The 21,880-nt window shown below is 39.9% G+C and overlaps 1 protein-coding gene across 5 annotated transcripts in view; it reads right to left on the bottom strand.

Annotated features, from left to right (window-relative positions):
* Nucleotides 1-21,880, bottom strand: part of sox6 (SRY-box transcription factor 6) — a 132,526-nt gene that overhangs the window by 98,751 nt on the left and 11,895 nt on the right. For 3 of the 5 annotated variants that reach the window (XM_068730227.1, XM_068730229.1, XM_068730226.1), the window contains exons 2-3: nucleotides 12,862-12,931; nucleotides 4,764-4,815 (exon numbers count right to left, since the gene is read on the bottom strand). In XM_068730227.1, coding sequence (XP_068586328.1) covers nucleotides 4,764-4,798 — 35 coding nt within the window. In that variant the 5' untranslated portion in view covers nucleotides 4,799-4,815; nucleotides 12,862-12,931. Of the gene's footprint in view, nucleotides 1-4,763; nucleotides 4,816-12,861; nucleotides 12,932-17,089; nucleotides 17,155-21,880 lie in introns of those variants that run through there. The other 2 variants (XM_068730228.1, XM_068730230.1) reach the window with 2 other exon arrangements.

Genomic DNA, 21,880 nt, shown 5'->3' on the forward strand with positions numbered 1-21,880 from the left:
GCAGCTCTTGAGCAGCTCTTAACCCGTCAAACACTTACTTTTTGTAATGCTTAAGAAAATTGTTTGAATGCTTGTTGAAATATAGAGATTATAGAAATGCATTACTCATGACAATCAGTATTTATCACCTCAATGTTTTAATGCTTTAACTAAAATACTTACAATAGAGTGTTCAATGTTGGTCGAATAGAGGCTAAAAAAATGTATGCAGGGGTTATTGCAAGCCATGAGTGTATTGGTTTAAACATATGTGTTTTTAAGATTCATGGAAGAGTTCATGTTGTTTCCAACAGAGCTGAGGTGCCAGAGACAAACGCAGAATTGGTTGTATCAGTAAAAAGAGATGCAAGAGACAATTCCAACAGCTTCTGACAGCTCCGTCTAATTGGCCCCACTCTTTGGCATCTTGTTTGTGTTTTTTAAATCAGCTGAGGGAATGTGTACATTTTGGCTGTGGGGCATGTTACCCGCTTTATCACGAGCAGACATATTACTAGCAGCCATTTCTGTCAATCTTTGTTTTCCTTTAAACATCTTTAAAATGGACTTGAGGTTATGTTTTTTGGCCAGAAAAACAGATCTAGAAACAACCTGCTTTTATAAAAAAACCTGTTACAACCTTCACTGTCCTAGGATTACACGTTGACCTTTCTGCTCCTCTATCCCCCAGAGATCTCGCCTAACAACTCGCACCAAAGAGACTATTAGGCCTGGATCCCACTTTGTTGTTAAAAAAAAAGGGTCTTGTCCTTTTAGAACACTCACTTCCTCGCTTTCTGTTTTTTCAAGCATAGGTGGCGGAGGAACACAAGTTCATTGTTCCCTCGCAGATGGAAGTTGGAGTTACCAGGGTAACAGCTCTAATCCTCCTTTTTTGCCACTTTTTTCATATAACAGTCTATCGAGTGCTACCTTTTAAGTCACAGGCAAGAGCGCTAGCTCACTTTTAATTAGCTATGATTCTGTTTGCCAGGAGACAGCATGATGAGCTAATCGAAATTTACGAAATAATGACGTACTGCAAGCGGCTACTTCTTTATCCTGAGGCCTGCTCCAAGAATAACAATAATGAGGCCATTATCGAGGATTGCACTTTAAAATGCTGCCCTGCCACCAAAACAGAGAACGTAATTGTTCTGGTGTTTTCCGTACAATCAACAACCCATTGTTGATGACTTGAGAACTAAGGGAGCAAAGAATGGGTGCCATAATGATTGGTCTGTGCTGCCATGAAGATCCTGCACAAAGTGTCCACTGAGGAAGGACCTCGATAGACTACTGATTTGGTTGTAAGGGCTCTGGATGAAGACAACTGTCTAGCTTTGTAAAAAAAAAAAAAAAAAAAAAAAAAAGTCCTTTCTGCTTTTTGTCTGTCTTGCCGCTCAAATAGCCCCCAAGCCGCATTAGAGAAGAACCATTCACACGGTGAAAGGCTGGGAGTCACAGACTCATGTGAAGGGGCCACATAGTTGCTGGAGAGAATGGCCATTTATATAACCTCCCGCCATTTCAGAAAAAATATAACTGATCTCTAGCAGAAGATAATAAAAGGTGTGTTTGTTATCTACAAGTAGACTATGAGGTGTCCGCAGAAGAATAATGTATGTATTAACATTTGACCAGTGCTTTTCTACACATATATTTAAAAAGTCAGTTCACTATGTATGTCAACTGAGTTTTATCGAACATGTCAAGATGACTCAATTAGATAATTGCATATCTATGCTCCAAAACTAACTGCATTACCTAATGCAGCCCAGCCGTTTGGAAATTAAAATATCCCAAAGAGAGAAGATTATGATAAATAGAAGCTGGAAATGAAATATTTTGTCAAAAAAGGTCCACATCTAAACTTACTGAGTGAGAGCTCAGCGGGTTTGTACAAACACGGTGCTGCACCTATTAGCTGTGCTCCATTGTAAAGGAGAGAGAGACAGAGCTCGAGGGCAGTAGGAATGCTAAGTGGGCCCCTTAGCCTAGTCAACCTTCAGTGAGTTTCATTTATCTTCATCTTGTTAGACTAAATTAATTAACAATCTCAATGTTACACACTTTCTCCTTTCATTACATCAAATAATGGCAGAAATGTAGGGGGAGGTCCTGCCCACTGAGAGTAGAGAGACTGAAGACATCTCTCTCCCTCTCTCTCTTCCCCCCCCTCTCTTCCTGTGCTTATCTCTCTCTGTTCACATCTCTGTATTCTGTCTCTCTTCCTTCCCCTTTCTCCCTCATTTGCTCGGTCTCTTTGACTACACAAACAAAAACCTGTTAAATGTCTTCCATAAACATATAAAAAATGTATCTAAAATGAAAACGCATCTTTTCAACAAAGAGAAAAACTGTGAGGCTTACAGTTACACAAGCACAAATAGCTGTCTGTTAAAGACACTGCACATTATATATACTGTAGTTCAGAGAACTTTTGCGTTAGTTTCAGAAATATTAGGAATTTATAAACAGACTTATTATTAGGAGACAGTACAAAGGCTTTGACATGTACATCAAATATGTGGTTTAAACTTTTCCCCATCACATCTGAAGAGTTTGATGTATTTTTCACAGTGGCCATGGATAAGCTCTTTTATGGCTATTAAAACTCACTATATGTATGACTCAAAACCAAAGTTGTGACTCATTACAATAATGAAAGGCCCATCCGGGTTGCTACTGAGACATGACATACAGTATAAAAAGTCAATAACACCTGCACATTTGAGCAGAAATGTACGAGCATGTTAAGGAAGCCCCCTTTGACCCAATTTAGTTGCTTGGGAAAAGACACTGGGATTCTTCACTGGAGGAATGTCTTAACTGCCACATCCATCCATCCCTGTTTCTATCCTTTTCTCCCCTTTCACCCCTACCCCCAACCCACAGCCCACTCCAGGACACATGTCTTATCCAAGCAAAAGGGCTAACCCTGAAGCAAAGCCTGCCTTTAATCTTAGCCTGATTGTTGAGGCCTCCAATCTCCAGCCAGTGTGCGTGATATCTTTCTACTGGCGCTCCTCCTTTAATTAAAACCGACATTGACAGAAGGATGTGGATTAGCGGCGCAATAATGTTTTTACTTAGAATAATCACAGTGTTTCCTCACAGCTATAAGAACAAAAGGAAATTGGTGAGAAATAGCCAAGGTCAAAGGTTAAGTTACTTTTCTTTTCTTTTGTAAATGTGAAATTGGATGCAGAACTTGAGATATGCTTCTGTCAAACCTCTTTCATTGCTGCATACAGTGTACAGTACATCTTTAGTGCAGTTAGTTATCCACCAAACTGGTTTTGACAGGTGCTGAGAGTTAAACGCTGCCATCCACTTTGTACCATTACAAAAAAAGCGGAAATGAGCACAGGCAGTGTGCTCTCAAAAATGTAACATGCTGTATGCCTGAATAACTTCTGTCAAACCTAGCAGATACACCACACCAAATAAATTGGTGCCAAGCCATGAAAGATACTGATACTGTACATTTCTGCCATATGACATATTTTTTTTATTTACTGCAGTATTTATGTATTTATGAATGCATATTAAATATATGCAATTTATATGCAAGTAATTAATGGCTCCTCGATTTGTTAAATATAATAAAGATAACAAAAAAACTGTTTCAGTGAACGGTCATAGATGTATGAAAAAAATCCCTGTGAGTATAATTCATACAGTGTAATTCTGCAGGATTAACTGCACAATTGGTCGCAATTTAAACTCTGTCAGAACTCAGAGCTCAACCTGCTTTTTTCTGAAGCTTCTGTATGTGGGTCTCAATCTTACTTTTAGTATGATTTTTAAATGATTGAATTCTATAATAAATAACATAAATTTAAATGCATGAGAGATTTTCCTTTTGAATTCCTCAAGGACATTTTGACTAGCGAGAGTAATGGTATCAAATTGTCCTTTCTTTTTAAAATGCCTCCAACAGTTCTGAGAGAGAAAAAAATGCTGTTAATTTAATCAAATAAGTGACCTTTTGAAAAAGAAATCAAAGAGGCTTCATTAGCTTTAGTAAAGTTTGGCTGACAGCAGCTTTGAAAGGCAGATGCTGCTGCTGTGGCTTCTAATGAGCCAACCCTAATTAGGGAGCAACACTGGAGCCTAGAGAAGGTAGCTGACTAGGAAAAGAGCCAATGGTAAATACACTCTCTTATTTACTTCCTCTGTGTGTAATGACAGCACAAATTTTTAATTAGAATCACAGGAAGGGTAAAGACAAAAAATGTAAATCTTTATGGTAGGTTGAATACAAACACGGAACACAACAGGAAGCAACAGTACATCGCAAGACAGATATTCCAGCAACTGCCTCATTCCAATATCCCTGATTAGGGTGGTTGGTAAAGGGGGGGCAGATGGGGAGGGAGGTCAGACAAAAGCATGTATAGTAAAGACACAGAAAGCCTGATGTGCAGGTCCTTTAAGGCGTGGAAGGGAGAGGAAGGAGAACACGGGGGACAGCTCATCTACATGTGTCCCTTAACTTGTTGATGTGTGCTTTCTGGATGTTATCAGGGTGAGCATGACAGTCAGCCACACACTGAATAATCACAATCATAACACACAGCTTGGGTAAATGTGTTAGAAACCATGTTCAACATTGGTCAAATATACAGAAACATACACACACACACACAAACATGTGCACGTACACACAGCACAAAGTCTAAAGCTAACAATGTGTCAGAAAGCATAACCCCCGTTAGCCCGCTACCACCCTTGCCCGACCTATGATCCTAAATGGCAACAACGGAAATGAAACTAACCTCAGTAAAAAGCTGCTACGAAGAAAGCCCTCCATGTCAGCGAGTTGGGGTTCTGGCAGGAGAAATCACAGAGAACCATTTTTACTATGAAATTAGTGATAATCAAGAAGGAGAAAAGGGAGAGAGAGAGAAAGAAAAAACACACAGCATACATCTCTTTCCTATAATAAAGCCTGTCTTTAATTAAAGCAGAAATATGGCTACAAAACCCATCCTCTGTTTTTATGAACTGACATCATTAATTATACTCTTTCCATGTAGGGAGTGGATTTGCATACAACATTGGGTTGCACTGAGAGCCTGATGATATGTTTGCATCAAATAAACTCTGCCTACTGATCTCTATACAGTCTTTTTCCACGGCTGTGTGCAGATATATACATGGACATCCAGCACTGTAACCACAGATCCCAGAGCAGCCCTGGTCTGTTCAGAGTAGCTAACGGTGGTCCAGCTGCAGCCCATGTGTGGCGAGGGTGCTGTGGCTTCTGGGAGCCCGGCCGCAATGGACCCAGGCTGGGACTTACAGCGTCAATGAGGCAAAAGGATGTGGTCATGATGTCACCACTTGTAGGGGTCGTTCAGAAGCATTACCCACACAATTTTGGCGACACATGGCTAAAAATGACTTACAACAGATTTCCATTTGCCTTTGTTATTGGTCTGTATAATATGCACTTTTGATGTGTTAAGAAATTGATGAGGACTTCCATGTGCTTTAGGTGGTAAAAATGAGCAGCAATACCAACAGATTTGAGAGTGGACGTTTTGTCAGTCATTGAAATGTCTTTCAAATCTCACTATACACTGAAATATCTCAAGGATATCTTGCAAAACTGTTAAGCGTTATGATGTGTCATTTCACTATAACATTTCAACTCCACCATCCTATTATTAATTCCATAACTTAAGAAAAGCTTAAGTCTGCAGATCTGCAGATTTTGCCGCAGTTAAAATCACTAGTTATTAACACCAAGAGAAAGAAAAATACTCTTATTCTGAACTTACAACTATCTCTCATGCGTATAATCATGAATAACACAAAACGCAACAGCAATTGACATCTCAGCCCTTAACCATCTTAAGTCTTCAGTGACATGGGTTTAATCTGGCATTTTCTCTTCTTGCTCTCGTGGTTTATAAGACAAAGCCTCTGAGAGAATGGAGAGAATGAGCTGGGCCCAAGGACACTGTGCCTTTCAGTCTGGCCAGCACTTAGCAAGGCAGTGGATCCACAAAACCCAGAGGGCTCAGCCGAGACTTTTCTCACAATAAGGTGTCTGGGGAGGCGGGAGTGGCGTGGCTGGGGGCGCTGCAGCTCTGCTCTTTTCTCCACTCAGCTGGGCCCAGTGCACATAATACCATCACCACGCCACAGCACACCAAGTCAGTGACAACGTGAGAAAACAACCGTCAAACAGTGCAGAGCAGATCAAGCGTGTCTCCTCACTTCTCTGAGTGCAAAAAGCACACATACTCTGAAGCAGGCGCGCACAAACTAAAAAACAATACCAACACAAATGTGAATTTGCTCCAACCTTACAGTATATGCAAACACATTTTAGTACACATTGAAAACCAGTAATCAGGTAGAGGAATAGAAACAGTATGTTTGTATGAAACGTTAAGTTTCAGGATTAACACAGCACTCAATTTTATTATCAGAATGTGTGTTTATTTATTTATTGGTAGCTGAATCCCTCAGCAGACTTGCTGAAACGTAAAAAGCAACAGAGAAAGTGAAATAGATTAGGCTATGCTCAGTTTCTATCTTTATCATTTGTCTTATTCCATAACCCTTGTTCTTTCACTCTCTGTGTGCTTGTGTTTCCTCAGCTGTGCCTGCTGACTACAGTCCCATTGTGGTCAGAGACAACTGAACTTAGCCTATGGAAGCAAAGGTGCGGTTTGGAGAGCAAATGACCAAACTCAGGAAAAAGTGACCGAGCCATATTGTATTTGCTCTTCTCTGAAGACACACACACACACACACACACACAAGAATGTCTTTAAATCAAGGCTAGGCCACAATTCAAGGGCAGGCTTTTTGGTTAAGGAGAAGCAGGGAAGATAGACATCAATAAGCTGACCTGGACCAGTCTGAGCAGCACAGCAGCCCTTTCGAAGAATGAGCCTCTGCCAAAAGCTGCCTCTGCCTAACCAAGTCTCCCACCATCTGTAACAAATGTGCTCTATTAAAGCAGTACCATATGGACAACAAGCTAGCTATTAACACGGCTTCAGCACAACCCCTTAACCTAGCCCAGATTTCAAACTTCCAGTCAAATTGACTGCTGATTTAATGCACCGCCAGCAGCCATGTGGGTCTTGGCACGAGACGGCACTCTCAGCCTTCAGTCATTAACAGGCTCACGTAGTGCGTGGCACATTGCGAGACACAGAAGTTAGCTACACAGATCGTACCAGCTACATCCCAGGTTACTTGTTATATCCCTTAACCAAAGCCATATGAGAAACCATTGCAATATCCAAAGAGGAGGATACAGAGTGCAAGAGTCTGCACTGGTCCAGGTCCTTAAGATAAGTTAACCAGGGCTCAAAACTCTCTATTGTGGAGTGGAAACAAGCTTATGAAGCAGATCTATCCACAGAGTGGCAGCCTAACTGGTGGCTTATGTCTCAGTTCTTCCACAGTGATGGAGAGTGCATTTGCTCCCACTGCATGGATCCAAAATGGCAGTGATTAACCCTGCAGGATGTGAGGGGGGGCACTTTAATCCCTGTGGACCGGGCGGCCATGTTGACGCCTCTCCTCTCTCTGAGTCATGGGGGGACCCACCCACCGTTCACAAAGCCATGCTCTCTTCTCCTCAAACATGACGCCACGGCTATGAGCCCTCTGCTCTACGACCCAGAGACAACACACACACACACACACACACACACACACACACACACACACACACACACATCAAATCAATTAGAGTCCTATGGTTTTAACCCGACTCCAAAGTTCAGTCAATTTTGTTTGTTTATCTTTTCTCCTCCTGTCTCAGCTGCTTATATACTGTACATAATTAGAGTGGAAACACATGTCTTCTCTCAGAAGCATGAATGCATACAGAGCTGTGGACTTACAGAGACTAAGTCTTTGCAAAAGTTAGAATAAAATTTTACATTTTCATTTCAACCATTTTCATTATTAACTCATTTTGTTCTCCATGATGACAATATGACTTCTTTTTTTTTACAGATTGAAAGTCAATAGCAACCCTGGATAGAAATTATAACAATTATTAATATTATTCTAATACATTATTATTATGGATCATTTATTTCTTCTATGTTTTTAACTCTTGAATAAGAAACGCCAGATCATTGTTTCACACCGTCTCTGCCAGTAGTGTCCCTATGCAAATAGCAGTGATAAACTAAAGACTGCCTGATGACAGTCTAATTAAATAAGCCTTTCAATGCTCTCAGTGGAGCATTGGGATGTGTGAAAAGGTACTGTTGGTTTGAGATGGAGGCAATCCAGAGAGGAGAAAAAAAGCTGTCCAAGCAATCCCAATATCCCAGCAGACAGCTTTACACCATCTCAACACCCAGTCACATGAAATAAGGTGATACCTGGTCCAGCACATGTCCACACACATTTTACATATTTGCATTTATACAGTGTACTACCCACACATGCACACACACAGACACACCTTATGTTACCTTTACTAATGGCAATAGTCCCATTGACCATCCCCCCCCCCCCCCCCCAACCTACACAAACACACACACACCTCAGTCAGAGCTGCCAGATGAGTAGTGAATTAATTTGTGTGAGCCACTCCAACATTAGGAAGGTGTGTTGAAAGGTGTCTGCTCATGTTTCAAATTAAACGCGCTGCTGGTCAGCATTAGCACCTCGCCACCCGTCGGCAACTGACACTTAGGGGGATGGGGGGGATGGGAGGAAGGAGGGGAGCCCATCCGCCGTTCACACTGGAATAATTAGAACATGTCAGGAAGAATTAATTTCCTCATTTTTCAAAAGGATACACAGAAATTACCATGTTATTATATGACAGGGTCCCTGGGAGGATTGGATTAAATTTGATTTCTTGCGCAGCCCACACAACAAATTAAAGTCATAAATAAGATGGAAAGAAGCGGGGCACAGAGCATATGTTTATGGCAATGAGTGAAGCCAAGGGACCAGAAACAACTATCTTCATTTCATTTTATTTAAATCAGACTGACACCGTGTGTCTGAATGACAGCAGTTGCTAATGGTTCGAGATTAGAGGCTTCTTGATATTAACACAGAGATCAAACAAATTCGACTAAAAAGCAATGGAACGTACAGTGTGTATGCTACTAGATGAGCCTTCTCTGCAGAATGACCGGCTATTGCTTGGTCTAGGTCTTACCACAACAAAACATTCTGAACTTATTAGATTTTTCTGACTCACACATTCATCTTATCTTTTACATATATTTATAATATCACACATGCCTGTTTGAGAGTTGTAAGAATCAGCATTTCCCTTTGTCCAAGTCAGTCAAACCCCATTCATTTTGCAGTCAACACTCAACAGAAGTTAAAGGCTGAATTTGCTACAATGAATGTTATACCGACGGACAAATGACACAAATGCCTAGAATAGAAAAAAACGCCATTTGTAAACTGACTTTATATACAGTATGTTTTTTTAAATACCTTTGTACCTGTATTAAAACCAGATTGTCCTTCATATTGTATGATTTCCCAGAAAAAATAAAAGCACCAGCAAGTAAGAAACCAAGTTTCTAAAAGATGATAAAGAACAATGAAATTAGATCTTCCATTTAGGATGACATACATTCCAATTTAAAAGGGCATATTCAGCTGACCCAATCTAATAACACAATACTGGACACCATCTCTCTTCATGGGGCTCAGATTAGACTTGTAAGATTACAGTTACTATTTAATACTGGCTTGGCTAGGAAGAGTTTTTCAATTCTTCCAAAATGGGCCGTCATTACAGTCTAGCACTCCCCTGGGCCCCACAAACTTTAAATAATTTGCAAATCAATTAACTGGCTACTCTCAACGCAACACGGATTTCACACTCCAGGGTCGTGGTGCATTATCAGTTGGAGACGATTCATGGCGTTTTGGGAGAAAAGTTCATGGTTGAAATCATTAATTCATTTTACCGGACTTTTAGTTATGCATTACTTTCCACAGCTGGGGTAGCAAGAAGATTAATGGCATGTTCTCTAGTCCTGTTTTCTGCCGTATATAACTACTAGGTGAAATTCTGTCCTACAGTACAAGGGAACATACCTTGACAAGCAGGACAGCAGCCAAGTCCATATTAAGTTTTTATTCTTCTGAGAATGAAATAAAGTCCATCAAACCTTCAAATAATAATAAACTCAGAGGTTAGCTCCTTTTCATGTGGTTAAATATAGACCGTACTTAATCACCAGCGTAAAGAGGGCCCAAACAATAACCCACCTAATGAAATTGCCAACACTAAAAGCATATCAGGCCTTTCGAAACGTGGTCATTTATGAGTAATACAAGCTATTAATTGAATGCAGAGTTTAGGATGATGGATCAAATTCAGGTGGGTTTTCCACATTCTTGCCAGGTAATGACATGTGCAACAATTACTTTTTCAAATTCGCACTGGGATCCTTGGAAGTAATTGAGGCTGATGAAATTAAAATCTTTGTTAGGCGGTCTTTGCTCAGCAACATACTGACCATAATCACTGCAGGGTCAGTGGGCTGAAGAAGCCCATTTGATAAATAATAGAGGAAGAATAACCATTCAAAGGTTGTTCATTTTCATTTTATGGTGAAGGGCTGTTTATTTAATTTCTGACAAAATGTCTCCCCCGCATCCTCCCCTTAAGTGGTGCCATCGATAGTGGGCTAAGAGCTGAGAGACCATGAGGCTGTTGCTTATTAGATAAATGGGAAAAACTAACAAAGAGTGTATATAGCCTCTTCAGATGGTCCAACATATTCTCAGGTGTTTTCAAATGAGATTGCAGGCATGTAATTAAACTTGTTCTATAAGCGATCCAGACACAAACTAAATTACTTCCTGTCATGTTTTGAGATTAATTAAACCTGTAGGTCAAAAGATCTACATTTCGAATTGTATGAGGATCCAACTTAACGTCTCAGAAGAGCAGGATGGCAATGAATGCTTGCCCACCACATGCAATATTTTCATGTATAAGAAATACTGACAGGTGCCTAATAACATTAACATGATTTAATAACATAACAGGAGGCAATTTATTAGCCAACTGAGGAGGGGTATTTTTAGCTGGACCAGCAGGGGTAAAGTAGACATAGCTCACTAGTAGATTTTACATATTTGCAATTTCTGTTTAATTATTTTCAAACAGTGTTGCAATGTTTTTATTTATGGTCGCTAACAACTGATGCTTAAACATTAAAAACTATAGGCAATTTTCCACTGATTTGCAGAAATCCATGTTAACTCTTAGGCTTCTACTGTACTGCTGATGATAACTCAAGAAACTTTACTTTTGCATCTTTTATTTTATTGTCTGTTAGTGAAGCTGGCTAGCATAAGTTATATGATCATAATACACTACATCTGGTATCTCAAATTACCAAGAAAGGGAAATTGATAGAGCAAGTTGATAACTTAAATGATCAGGTTTTTTAAGACCTGCTCAAACCAGTGGTTGATTCAATTAACTAATAAAACAGTCACAGATGTGTTGTTCTGGACTTTGCATATGTTTTAAACAAAAACTAGCTCAATGTGGTACATGTACTGTATTTCAGCTGAGAAGTGTCGCCATATTGTCTGTTTTTATTGCATCTCTGTCAACAATGTGTGCAATGACGTCTTTTAATGATGTGTGCACAGTGCTTCAAAATAACTTAGCCAGATAAACATGAATAGAACACCAAATTTATCAGACAGATGATGACATAGTGCAACTGTTTTACAAGTTCAAGCCATTCACAACAAACTCAACCAAACTAACGTGCAACAGCAGAGGTAGCTCGCAGCTAGATGGAAGACAGTGTGTGGTGTGAAACGCATGATTAAACAATAGTAAATGGCCATGAACTTTGAATTCAGAGAGACATTTCCAGTCTGTTATTGAATAGCTCCTCTTCAATATGACTCCCATGATATGACATTTGGAAGAAAATAATAATATCAATGAAGTTCCTCACATTTATTTGCTTAATAAGATACGTTTTCATTAGAAAACTGCCAAGAGCAGCAGCTGAGCAAAAATGGTTTAACATTTTCATAGACGCAGAGTTACACAAAGCTTGCTCCGTGACTCTGACCCGAGTTAAACGTAGGTCTGATATAGCTATGGTGGAAAAGGATGAGTATGCTCTCATGTAGTACCGACACAATTAGTATGCAGTTAATATTATTTTATTCTAAAGTTGTAGCATTAACTTTTCATAATGAGACCAAATAAAGTTGCAATTGATTGAATTGACAATCATGGATTAACCCATGAATATATGAAAGGTAAAATCCCAGTTTATGTGCAGTTATGCGATTGTGGAATGGTTCAAATCAGTTTTGGCAATCAAAAATGTGTTTGGTTATTTTAATGGAATTATCAAAAACAATGTAAACGTTTCACATTTTTGACCAGTGTCACCTGTATGTTAGTATATTTTCAAAAGACTTTTTTCCAAAGGCTGATGTGTATTTTCTCTAGAACAGGAAAATGTGTTGTTTCCCATCTAAGGCTTTAATTATAGCCATTAAGAAACGTACCGTTATAAATACTAAAAAGCCTGATTTAACCTTAAAATTGCAACTCACAAACAAGAAAGTGGATCTTATCACACAAGGACCAATAACATGTGACAGAAACAGAAAAGAAATCCTGAGTAACCACAACAAACTAATGAAGCAAAACAAAATGCAAGAAAAATAAGTTGGAGGATCTTATGTTTGAAAGGTCTGTCAGTAACTTTGTGCCTATGTAAAGGTCTAATTGTGCATACATTGTGTTGCAATTGTCCACCTCATTTGATGCAGGTGTTCAGTGTGGGTGAAAGACAGCGGGGGTGTATGAGACATGTGGCAAGACAGAAACAGCTGAAGAGGCAAATTGATACTTACAAAAACTGAAAGACTCAATCCCCAGCTTCCAGCAATCACTGGTCGGCTGATTTTGAATTCATGTAAAAACCTGAAATGTAAGCAAAAAGAAGACAGAAAAAGCCTGTTTTTAAGTGTATCCTTGTATGCAACATATTATTTGTATTAATGACCACTCTATAAATGTCTTGCATTTGATACAAAATTCCATAAAAACAACATTTAAATAGTGTTGTTAATGATTGTATTTGCTTTCATTTCATTAAAACCAACAGTGGTCTTACATAACTGTATTTACCTACATTGGAACAAACAGAGATAGAGCAGAAAGAGGAGATGAATTGAGGCCATAGCGTATGTTGGCTGAGGGTCAGAGTCTCCACAGCTGAGCTAATGTAAAACAGCTTTGTTAGTGTCCGACCTCCAGTCCTCACAGCTGTCATCAATGGGAATCTGTCCTAGACAATGTTTAAAATCCGTTTCTCTGCTACCTCATTAATCTGTCTTCCATTTGGCGGATTTCGCTAATAAACAGCTTTCATATAAAGCGGTTGTTTTATTTAATTTTGCTTTCTTTCTTTGAGCGCTGCCTGCTAATGATTTATTAAGGGGCCATGCTCTGCTAGTTTCAGCTCGTCTGTTGAAGTGCTGCAACTTAAAGCTTTGTTAGAGAACGCACAAATAGCCGGGAAAGTCCAATACAGTACAAGTGTATACACTTTTAGCCACCAAATTCCAACAGAAGTAATGACAATAGAGAGATAACCAATCATTGATCAGACCATCTAACTACTGCAAGCTCATTCATGTTCATTTTCTCACATTATCTTGTTTTTCACAATAAGCCAAGATCTCATTACCAGCTGATTTATACAATTAGTCTGCCTCAGCACTGCCAATTAAACAAGGCCAAGGGTTTTTTAAGGTCATGCTTAACAGATCTGTCACTAATTTGCGCTTCGGCACCTCAGTCTCCCATTGCCGGGACCAATAAACCACCATCAACAAGATCAGATAAATGTACCAACTCTACCACTGCATTGTTGTCAGAGCACAGCACGGAGTCTGCTACGTGGGAGGCTGAAGGGCTGACAGAATGAGCCAGATAAAGGCAAGAGTTTCAGACGGGTCTGAATGTGATGGCCTTGAGGCTGGAGGTGACAAAGGAGGAGAGGGGACCCAGGTGACCCCGGCTGAATGGAAAGCTGTGACATGAATAGCACCTGAGTTTAAAGTCTTCTCGTGCCTCTCAAATGACACTAAACACACACTATTTCACTGTTCTGAACTATGCTCCAGCGGCAACCATCCGACTTCTGACTATGGACTTAATTCCTTTTATGCCTAAATAAATGAGCTCTTATAATTACAGAAAGTAGACATTAACACACCTTTGAATCTATAATCTGATATTAATTGGGAACAATGAGGTAAATAATATATGGGGAAATTTATTCATTTTTCATTGGTTAATCATTTGTCTGAGGGAGAGAAAAAAACAAAGGAATTTATAATTACAAATAATGAGAGAACCCAAATTATATTATAATGAAGCAAATGTATTAATCCCTGTGGTGTAATAATAGTCAGTGTCAACCGGCCTGTTGTAGCTGCATGTAGCAGCTTTTTCTCTCCTGCTGTGAATTAGACCTACAGCCAGGAAACGTAAAACAGACACTCCCCCATTCCTAATTAGAGGGTCTGGGACGTATTAAACACAATTTCAGTCAACCCCAAATTCAAATATTAGTATCATCACATTTTTCTTAACAAATCATCCACATTGCCTAAACGAAATATGTTCCATTATTATATTCTTTTAGACAGAAACTGTTGTTGGGTGAGATGAAAAGTAAATTTGGTCCCATTAGGCCACAAGTCACAAAACAAATACACTGAGAACACTGAAGGTTCAGCTCTCAGATACAGAACGATGGAGCTAACATCAAAGGAGCAGGGGAAGAGAGCTCACTGCCACCTGTGGCATTTCTGTCAAAGAGTGGCCTTTTCTCTAGCTTTGGTTTGTCATAGCTACCTCACATACAAACAGACACACACACACACACACACACACACAAACACAGAAGAAATACATGAAAATGCAAACATGCACACACTCAAGTCACCACAAAAGCTTTCATATGCAGCGAAGGAGAGTAAAAAATGATAGCATCATTTCCAGTATTGACATTTGTCAGGGAATACACACACACACACACACACACACACACACACACAGTCCTTCAGTGCTTAAACTCAGTGAAGACAAAAATATTTGGCTTGATATGAAATTCCAGTGAAACAAAATTGGGGACACCTACTGGTTAAGTTGTCCCTTATAGCACTGATACAGTGGCTATAAAATAAGTTTCCTCCGTCCACTTGTACTTAAACCTCCCACATAGAAACTGCTTGTGTATCTTTATATTACACATCAAACATACTGCATGTCTGCTGGAATTGCTATTTGAGCTAAAGCCTCTTGTACAGTAAGTGAAGAAAGCAGTTTTACAGTCACAGCTCAGAAAGATTCACTTTCAAATCAACTGAACCTTTAAATTCCAGACATGTGTTCATGTACGGTGTGGGCTACGCTTGATTTAATTTTCAGTTGTGTTTTTCAACCATCATGTGACAGTGGCTCAGTATCAATAGACAACATCGCCACAACTGTATACAGCACAGGGGAGACCAACCACTACTTAGCTGTCCTGACCAAACACAGGTTTTATGTTTCACGTACTTTAACTCTATATTGCATTAAAACTACTAAGTCAAGTCAAGAAATTTAATTTGTATAGCCCAATATCACAATAGTGTCTCTTGGGGCTTTACATTCTGTGCAGCATGAAACTATGCTGTAGGACATTTTTTAATTGCATGTATATTTACGTGTCAGCTGCACACATGTATGTAAATGCAGATTTCCTCATGTGTAGTTTTGTGTGCATATGCATGAGGCAAGCCAAATCTTGTACTTCTGTTTGGAATTCCTCCAGATCTGCAACATGTAAAAAATATAAATATATATGTATATATATATATATATATATAAAAATATATATATATATATATATATATTTATATATTTATATATATATACCCCCAATCCGCCTTTCCAAATCCTCACTCTGTCCTTCGTCCAAACACGCTAAAGTAGGAATTCTGCCGAGTTAGTTATTTTGACAATAGAGGTAATCTATGCCATCAGCAGGCTGCTCCCCTACCTGGATGCTGTGCGGTTATCTCTGCAGAAGCAGCAGCCACACAGTCAGTCAGGCCGGGGACTGCATGGGGGAGTTTGGGATGCAATGAGGTGAGCCTATAACAGTGGACCCAGGGGAAATAGGGAAATGGGTGGAAGAGGAGGGAAGCGGGGGTGCAGTCTGGAGGTGAAGCTCAGATGATTCTGGCCCAGAAGTGTCTGATATAGTAATTGAACACGTGTGATTGTCTGTTAAATATCCAGTTCCAAAAAGTCAATCCTCTCTGCAGTAGCATCATATGTGAAATATAGAACAACAGTTACCATGCAGCGAGTAATCACCATACAGGAAACAGCTAGTGTTCAGGTAAACTGTGGACACTTTGGCACAGATCGATGTGCAAAAGTCATTGTTTGCTCATAGATTTAGTCACTTCCTAGTGGTGAGAAACTACAGACAGCCATGGACAACCCCCCCCCCCAAAAAAAACCAAGAAGTCCAGTGCTGTGTTGTAATACAAGCTGTATTTCTACAAGAGATCCACCGTATCATTGAGTTATTTGGTGTTGGAAACAGGTCAATCACGTGCAAACAGCTGTTTCATGCTCCAGCACACCGTTAACTGTCACAGCCTTACAAATCTCTCTTCCCTCCTCTTTTTATCTTTACCCTCTGTCTCTCTCTCAAACTGCCTTTATTCTGAGTCTGGCTGATCCTGTCCTGACGTTGAACTACAGCAGACTAGACACTCACAAAATGTCTAGCACCAACGTGTCAGGAATGACTACCAGAGCGTCACTCCAGTTAAAATATCTTTGTTGGGAGTAAAACAGTGACCGGTATTTCGGAAGAGCTGAAGTGCAATAGCGTCAGATAAAGCAGAACAAATTAAAATCTGCAGCTATTTTACCCGGAGTTTGTTACAAGCAGTAGCCTGATACAGATACAGTGCTCTGGCTGAATGAGGCTTTCATGTGCTGCTCGGCAAATACATTATCTGTCATATTCTCTGCGTCAAATAACAAGAATAAAGGTCTATTTACTGAGCAACTGGGTTGAGGCAGGGTGAGGGGAGAGAAACGACCAGCAGACAGAATGTTTTTCTCCATGGTGGACGGAGTTCAGTCCCCAGTGCTCTTAACAGGCGGGCGTGCAACCTATCCATTCTCTTTGATTCCCTCTCACACATTCTTCATTCCAAAGACTGTAAAGACAGAGAACACAGAATAGGCTTGTATTTTTGCACACTGCTGATACCCCTTTTCTTAACTTCCAAGATATATACTCAAATTTTGTTTTCTTTTTTCTCTGTGTCTTTCTTATTCAGTGTGGGATTTGTGTAAGTTGGGGGCAAGGGTATGAAAACAAGTCTCTCCCTCTCTCCCAGGTAATGTGTTTATTTTCCTGGACCCATCTTCTAGTTTACTGCGTGGTGGCGTTTCTCCCCTCTTATCGCCTGGCCCTCACGGGGCACTTTAGCCGCTCAAATCCTGTTCACCACATACTGGTTTTAGAATCTGTGAAATGAGTGCTAGAGAAGCGTGGCCACAATGTCTGCCTGTGTTGCTACTGGACTCAAATGGGCATGGTGCTTTTTTGTCCAGGGAGATGCATAAATGGAAGTTTTTAACACCTCAAAGGAGGCTGGGCCTTTGTGGAGCTACACTAGAGAAGCCTGCCAGTCTCCCGAGGAGGCAGACACACTGAGTGCTGCAGGACAAAGAGCTGGAGGAGCAGAATCAGCAGGGGCATCACTCTGCTTTGGGCACCAGGCAGACACACACATGTACACCAACATATAACTGCACTTACATACAGAGTGTGCATACGAACACATGCGCTCACACACAAATATTACAAAGGTTGGAATGGCATGTTCCAACTATATCAAATACCTGTAAACACCAAAACGGCATACATCAAATACATCCTAGCAGCCGTGTTACTGTATATGTCCTATCTAATAAATGAACCAACAGCAAATTCCTTCCGCTTTTACCCATCTGTAACACCTTCACTGTACATCTCTATCTCTCTTTCTCTCTCTCTCTCGCTCTATATATATATATATATATATATATATATATATATATAAATAAAAGCCTACAGCAGTATCCAAAGATGAAATGCATCTGAATAAAACACTGTGTTTTCACCATTTAGAATACAACATACAGTAGCTAACCGTAAATAGATTCACATGTGATTGTACAAACATGCTCACTAAAGATGACAAATACAACTAGCACACAAAGCGCCGCCATTTCCTACTTATTGATTTCAGCTCCACTGTTTGAAAATAATTTCCTCATTTCCATCCCAATTTTCCTTATTGAAATTCTTTTTTTTATTACCGAGTACAGCCCAACAGCTGGTATTTACAATCAGTCTTTATGCTGTTTAGATGTCTACAATAAGCATTTAGATGCAAATATCTCTGCCTTGTACAAAGGAGTTGCAACTTCTGTCAGAAGCAACATAATCAACCTGCAATTGTCTCCTGGCTCCAAGTGGTTTCCAGTGACAAGGCCTAAGCCCTAAGCATCTGTATTCAAATGATTCCCTATTTCAGGCACGGTTTAGTGTGGATATTTTCCAACAGTACCGCACTGAAAATCAATCACATGGTGAATTAAACCAGAAAGGAAACAACTGATCCATAAATGATCAGGTTACAACAAAGCATTGGTGTACACAAATTATTCCGGGTTTTCCTTGTTCGAGAAGAAGCATGGACGCACTATTTGATGGCCAATGACTTGTATTACTGTCACACATTTTTGGATTTGTAGAGGCAGACTTAAGTTTGCAAATAATTGTTTTAGCGACAAGCTCAGCACAATGCAGGCAGACAACTTTAACTAAGGCCACGTGTGAAACCTTTGTGGCATGCAAATGTTCTCAGAAAAGAAGGGACTACACTTTTATTCCTTGTTGGAAAATCACTCTTTATGTTCCATTCATATAACCCAACACTGTAATCTACAGTATAACAGCATTACACTGCATGTTTCTCTGCTCCCTGCTAAAAAGTGATAAATATATAGTCCAATTGGTAGTTCTTCTTCTCTGATGGAATATAAACCAAGTTAATGACAAAAAGTACAACTCCATTTACGTGAGAAAGAAATGACTGAAATCTTGACTAAGATTTAACGGTCATATAAATAAAAGAAAATAAGCCTGCACTGTAGCATAGTGGCCATGGTGTAAATCTGATACTGATGGGGGCATATGGTTTGCTTCGGCTCCACAGACCCCTGTGCAGCCATTTTAACAATTAACATTATAACCTCTGTTTTTTTCTTTTTATTTACAGTTGCAGAGGTCATTTGTCTTTTTTTGAAACCCACCATTAATAGCAGCGTTTGCAAATGCAAATGAGTCCATTTAGGGGGAGGGAAAATGATCAGTTTGAGAATATTTCTGCCTTCTTAATCTTCTTAAGAGGGAAATGATTTAAAAGGAGGACACAAATCTCCAGTGACATGGCAGGAACTGTAGGGCACTTTCCTCTTTCCTTCTCCCTCTCTCCATTCTCCCTTTCTCATCTCACTCATGTCTCCCTCCCACCCCCATTCCCATTTCTCTCTTCTCCTAATTTACCTCTCCCCCCTTGTTGCCCTGTAGGGGTGGAAGGGCCAGGAGTGGCTTGTCCCCCCAGAGGAAACAAATGTAGTGTTTGAGCAACTGATCACTGGTATAATTGAGTTTAACACTCCTTTTCTGGATTAAAAAAGAGCCTTTCAAATGAAAGGTCAAATTATCTCTACAGTCAGGCAATAAATAAGTCAAACAAGGTAAGAGGTTCCTGCCAGCATATGTTAGTGGCAAATTTAATTAGTGGAAAAACAGGAGGCTCTCCCATTGCATACTGCATTGAACAAAAGCAGCGTTGGAGTCCAACTGTACAGCAACGGAATAAAAATATATGAGTTATCACTTAATTAATCTCATCATTTAAATTCATGTTTTACAGAACATGCAGGCTATTTGTAAAGGAAAACCTCATAATTTAACAAATCCAGCCTAAATATAATATCACCAGGATAACCACAGCAATTTTGCAAATAATCAAATTGGTTGTGGGAGCTTGAGTCTGGGCCAATAGTCTGCACACTTTTTAATGCATGTTTTTTTACCGCCAGCATGTTAAGTGTCCTACAGGCCCATTGTCAATTGATGGCAGCACAAGGAAAGAAAATATGCATAAAGTAAGTCTGCAGTCTGGAGGCACAGAAGGTGGCTGAGCAATGCACAGAACAAGGGAAAGAGAAACAACACTGCTCTACACCCAACTAGCTACAATGTGGCCTTTGTGACATAATGCACTGTGCACAGCAGATTGTGGAAAATAATCCAAAATTTACTGGTTCACATATCCAGCAATAACAACTGACATCACAACCTGTGCCATATATGCCATGTTTCTCGGCACATTTTACATTTAGTGGAGAATGAGGGGGGTCAGGAAAACATCGTCAAGCAGTTATTATATTCCCATCATGTCCTGGGAGCCCATTACAGCATGGCACAAGCAACGGTAAAACTGAGAAACTCAGCAGGCTGAGGCTACAGGCAGAGGGCTGGGGATCACTTTGACGCACAGTACAAACGTACTGCGCGCTGTTAACTGCTGGAGAAAGATGTAGTTCAAACAAACACTTTGCACCTACAGATTATGTGTGCTTAAATTCTGGTAGTCATTAAGGTTTAGTTTTTCCCTTCAAGTGTTTAGTTGGCTTCCATGTGCTACCATTAGTGTTAGGGCAGAAGGTGTCTGAAAATGAAGAAGAGAAAGCAGCAGAAGAGCAGGAGGAAGGGGCTCTTTAGTGCGGCTGTCCAGACAATAGTAACATGAGGTTGGTGTTAACTGTGCTGACAACAGGACAGGTAGGTTAGATGAAAGATCACTTTGTTTTGTTCACTTGCCCAACACATGTTTCTCATTACGCTACAAGAAAAACTGAAATTGCTCCAAGCCAAAGACAGAAGGCCCTCCATGGCCACTACCGTCACCGCAAACTAGTTTTAAAGTATATCTTACATTACATATACGAGTACACATTTTGAAGCTGAATATGCGTGTCCAAACATGCAATAAGTGCTGCAAGGTAAGTATGATCTACGTAATAAAAGAAAAACACTTCTCAGGATTCTTTTTCTCTGATTATAACAGACGTACATTTCAATTGAATGAGCCCAGCAGACTTTTAAATAAAACTAGCAGACTGGTTCCCACAACCTTTAGAAATGTGAGTTAACATGTATACTAAATAAAAAATGAATAAATGTGCTGAAATTTGGGACTTCCATCCAGCTAAAAAATAAATCCACAGCTGTACCATTTCAATTTTTAAAAGGCAAAATATTTTCAAAGGAGTGCCATGGGCCAAGTGTGTGTGCATGTACATGTGCTTGTGCCAGTGCATGTGTGCATGTATGTGACCATATATCCATGTGTGTGCGCATGCCAGCCTGTGGACTCACAGTAAAATGTTGAAATTGGAAAAAATATTACCCTTCTTTCTCTTGAATAGCTGAGAGATAAGCACCCTTTAGCAATGAAGCCAGAGGAGTTTAAGCTTATTATGAATACCTCTCAGAGCGCAGAAGCATGTACTGTAGAAATCAAAGGGAGTAATAGGCAGGTAAGCCTGTGTCATTTTAAGGAGGAAGTCAGTTGTGAAATTGTAAAATTGCAAGGCCCTGCTGACAATCTCCTGCCCTCAGAACACTCCTATAAATGATTTCTAATGGCAGTGGCTATCACATATCGGAAAAAGTTAGAAGTTTGTGGGGTGAAAAAAAAGAAAGTCCAATGCTAATCTCTC

Source organism: Cebidichthys violaceus, unplaced genomic scaffold, assembly GCF_023349555.1.
Source record: "Cebidichthys violaceus isolate CVI_PGR_0920_01 unplaced genomic scaffold, fCebVio1.0.p SCAF_5, whole genome shotgun sequence".
NCBI classification, from domain to species: Eukaryota; Metazoa; Chordata; class Actinopteri; order Perciformes; family Stichaeidae; genus Cebidichthys; species Cebidichthys violaceus.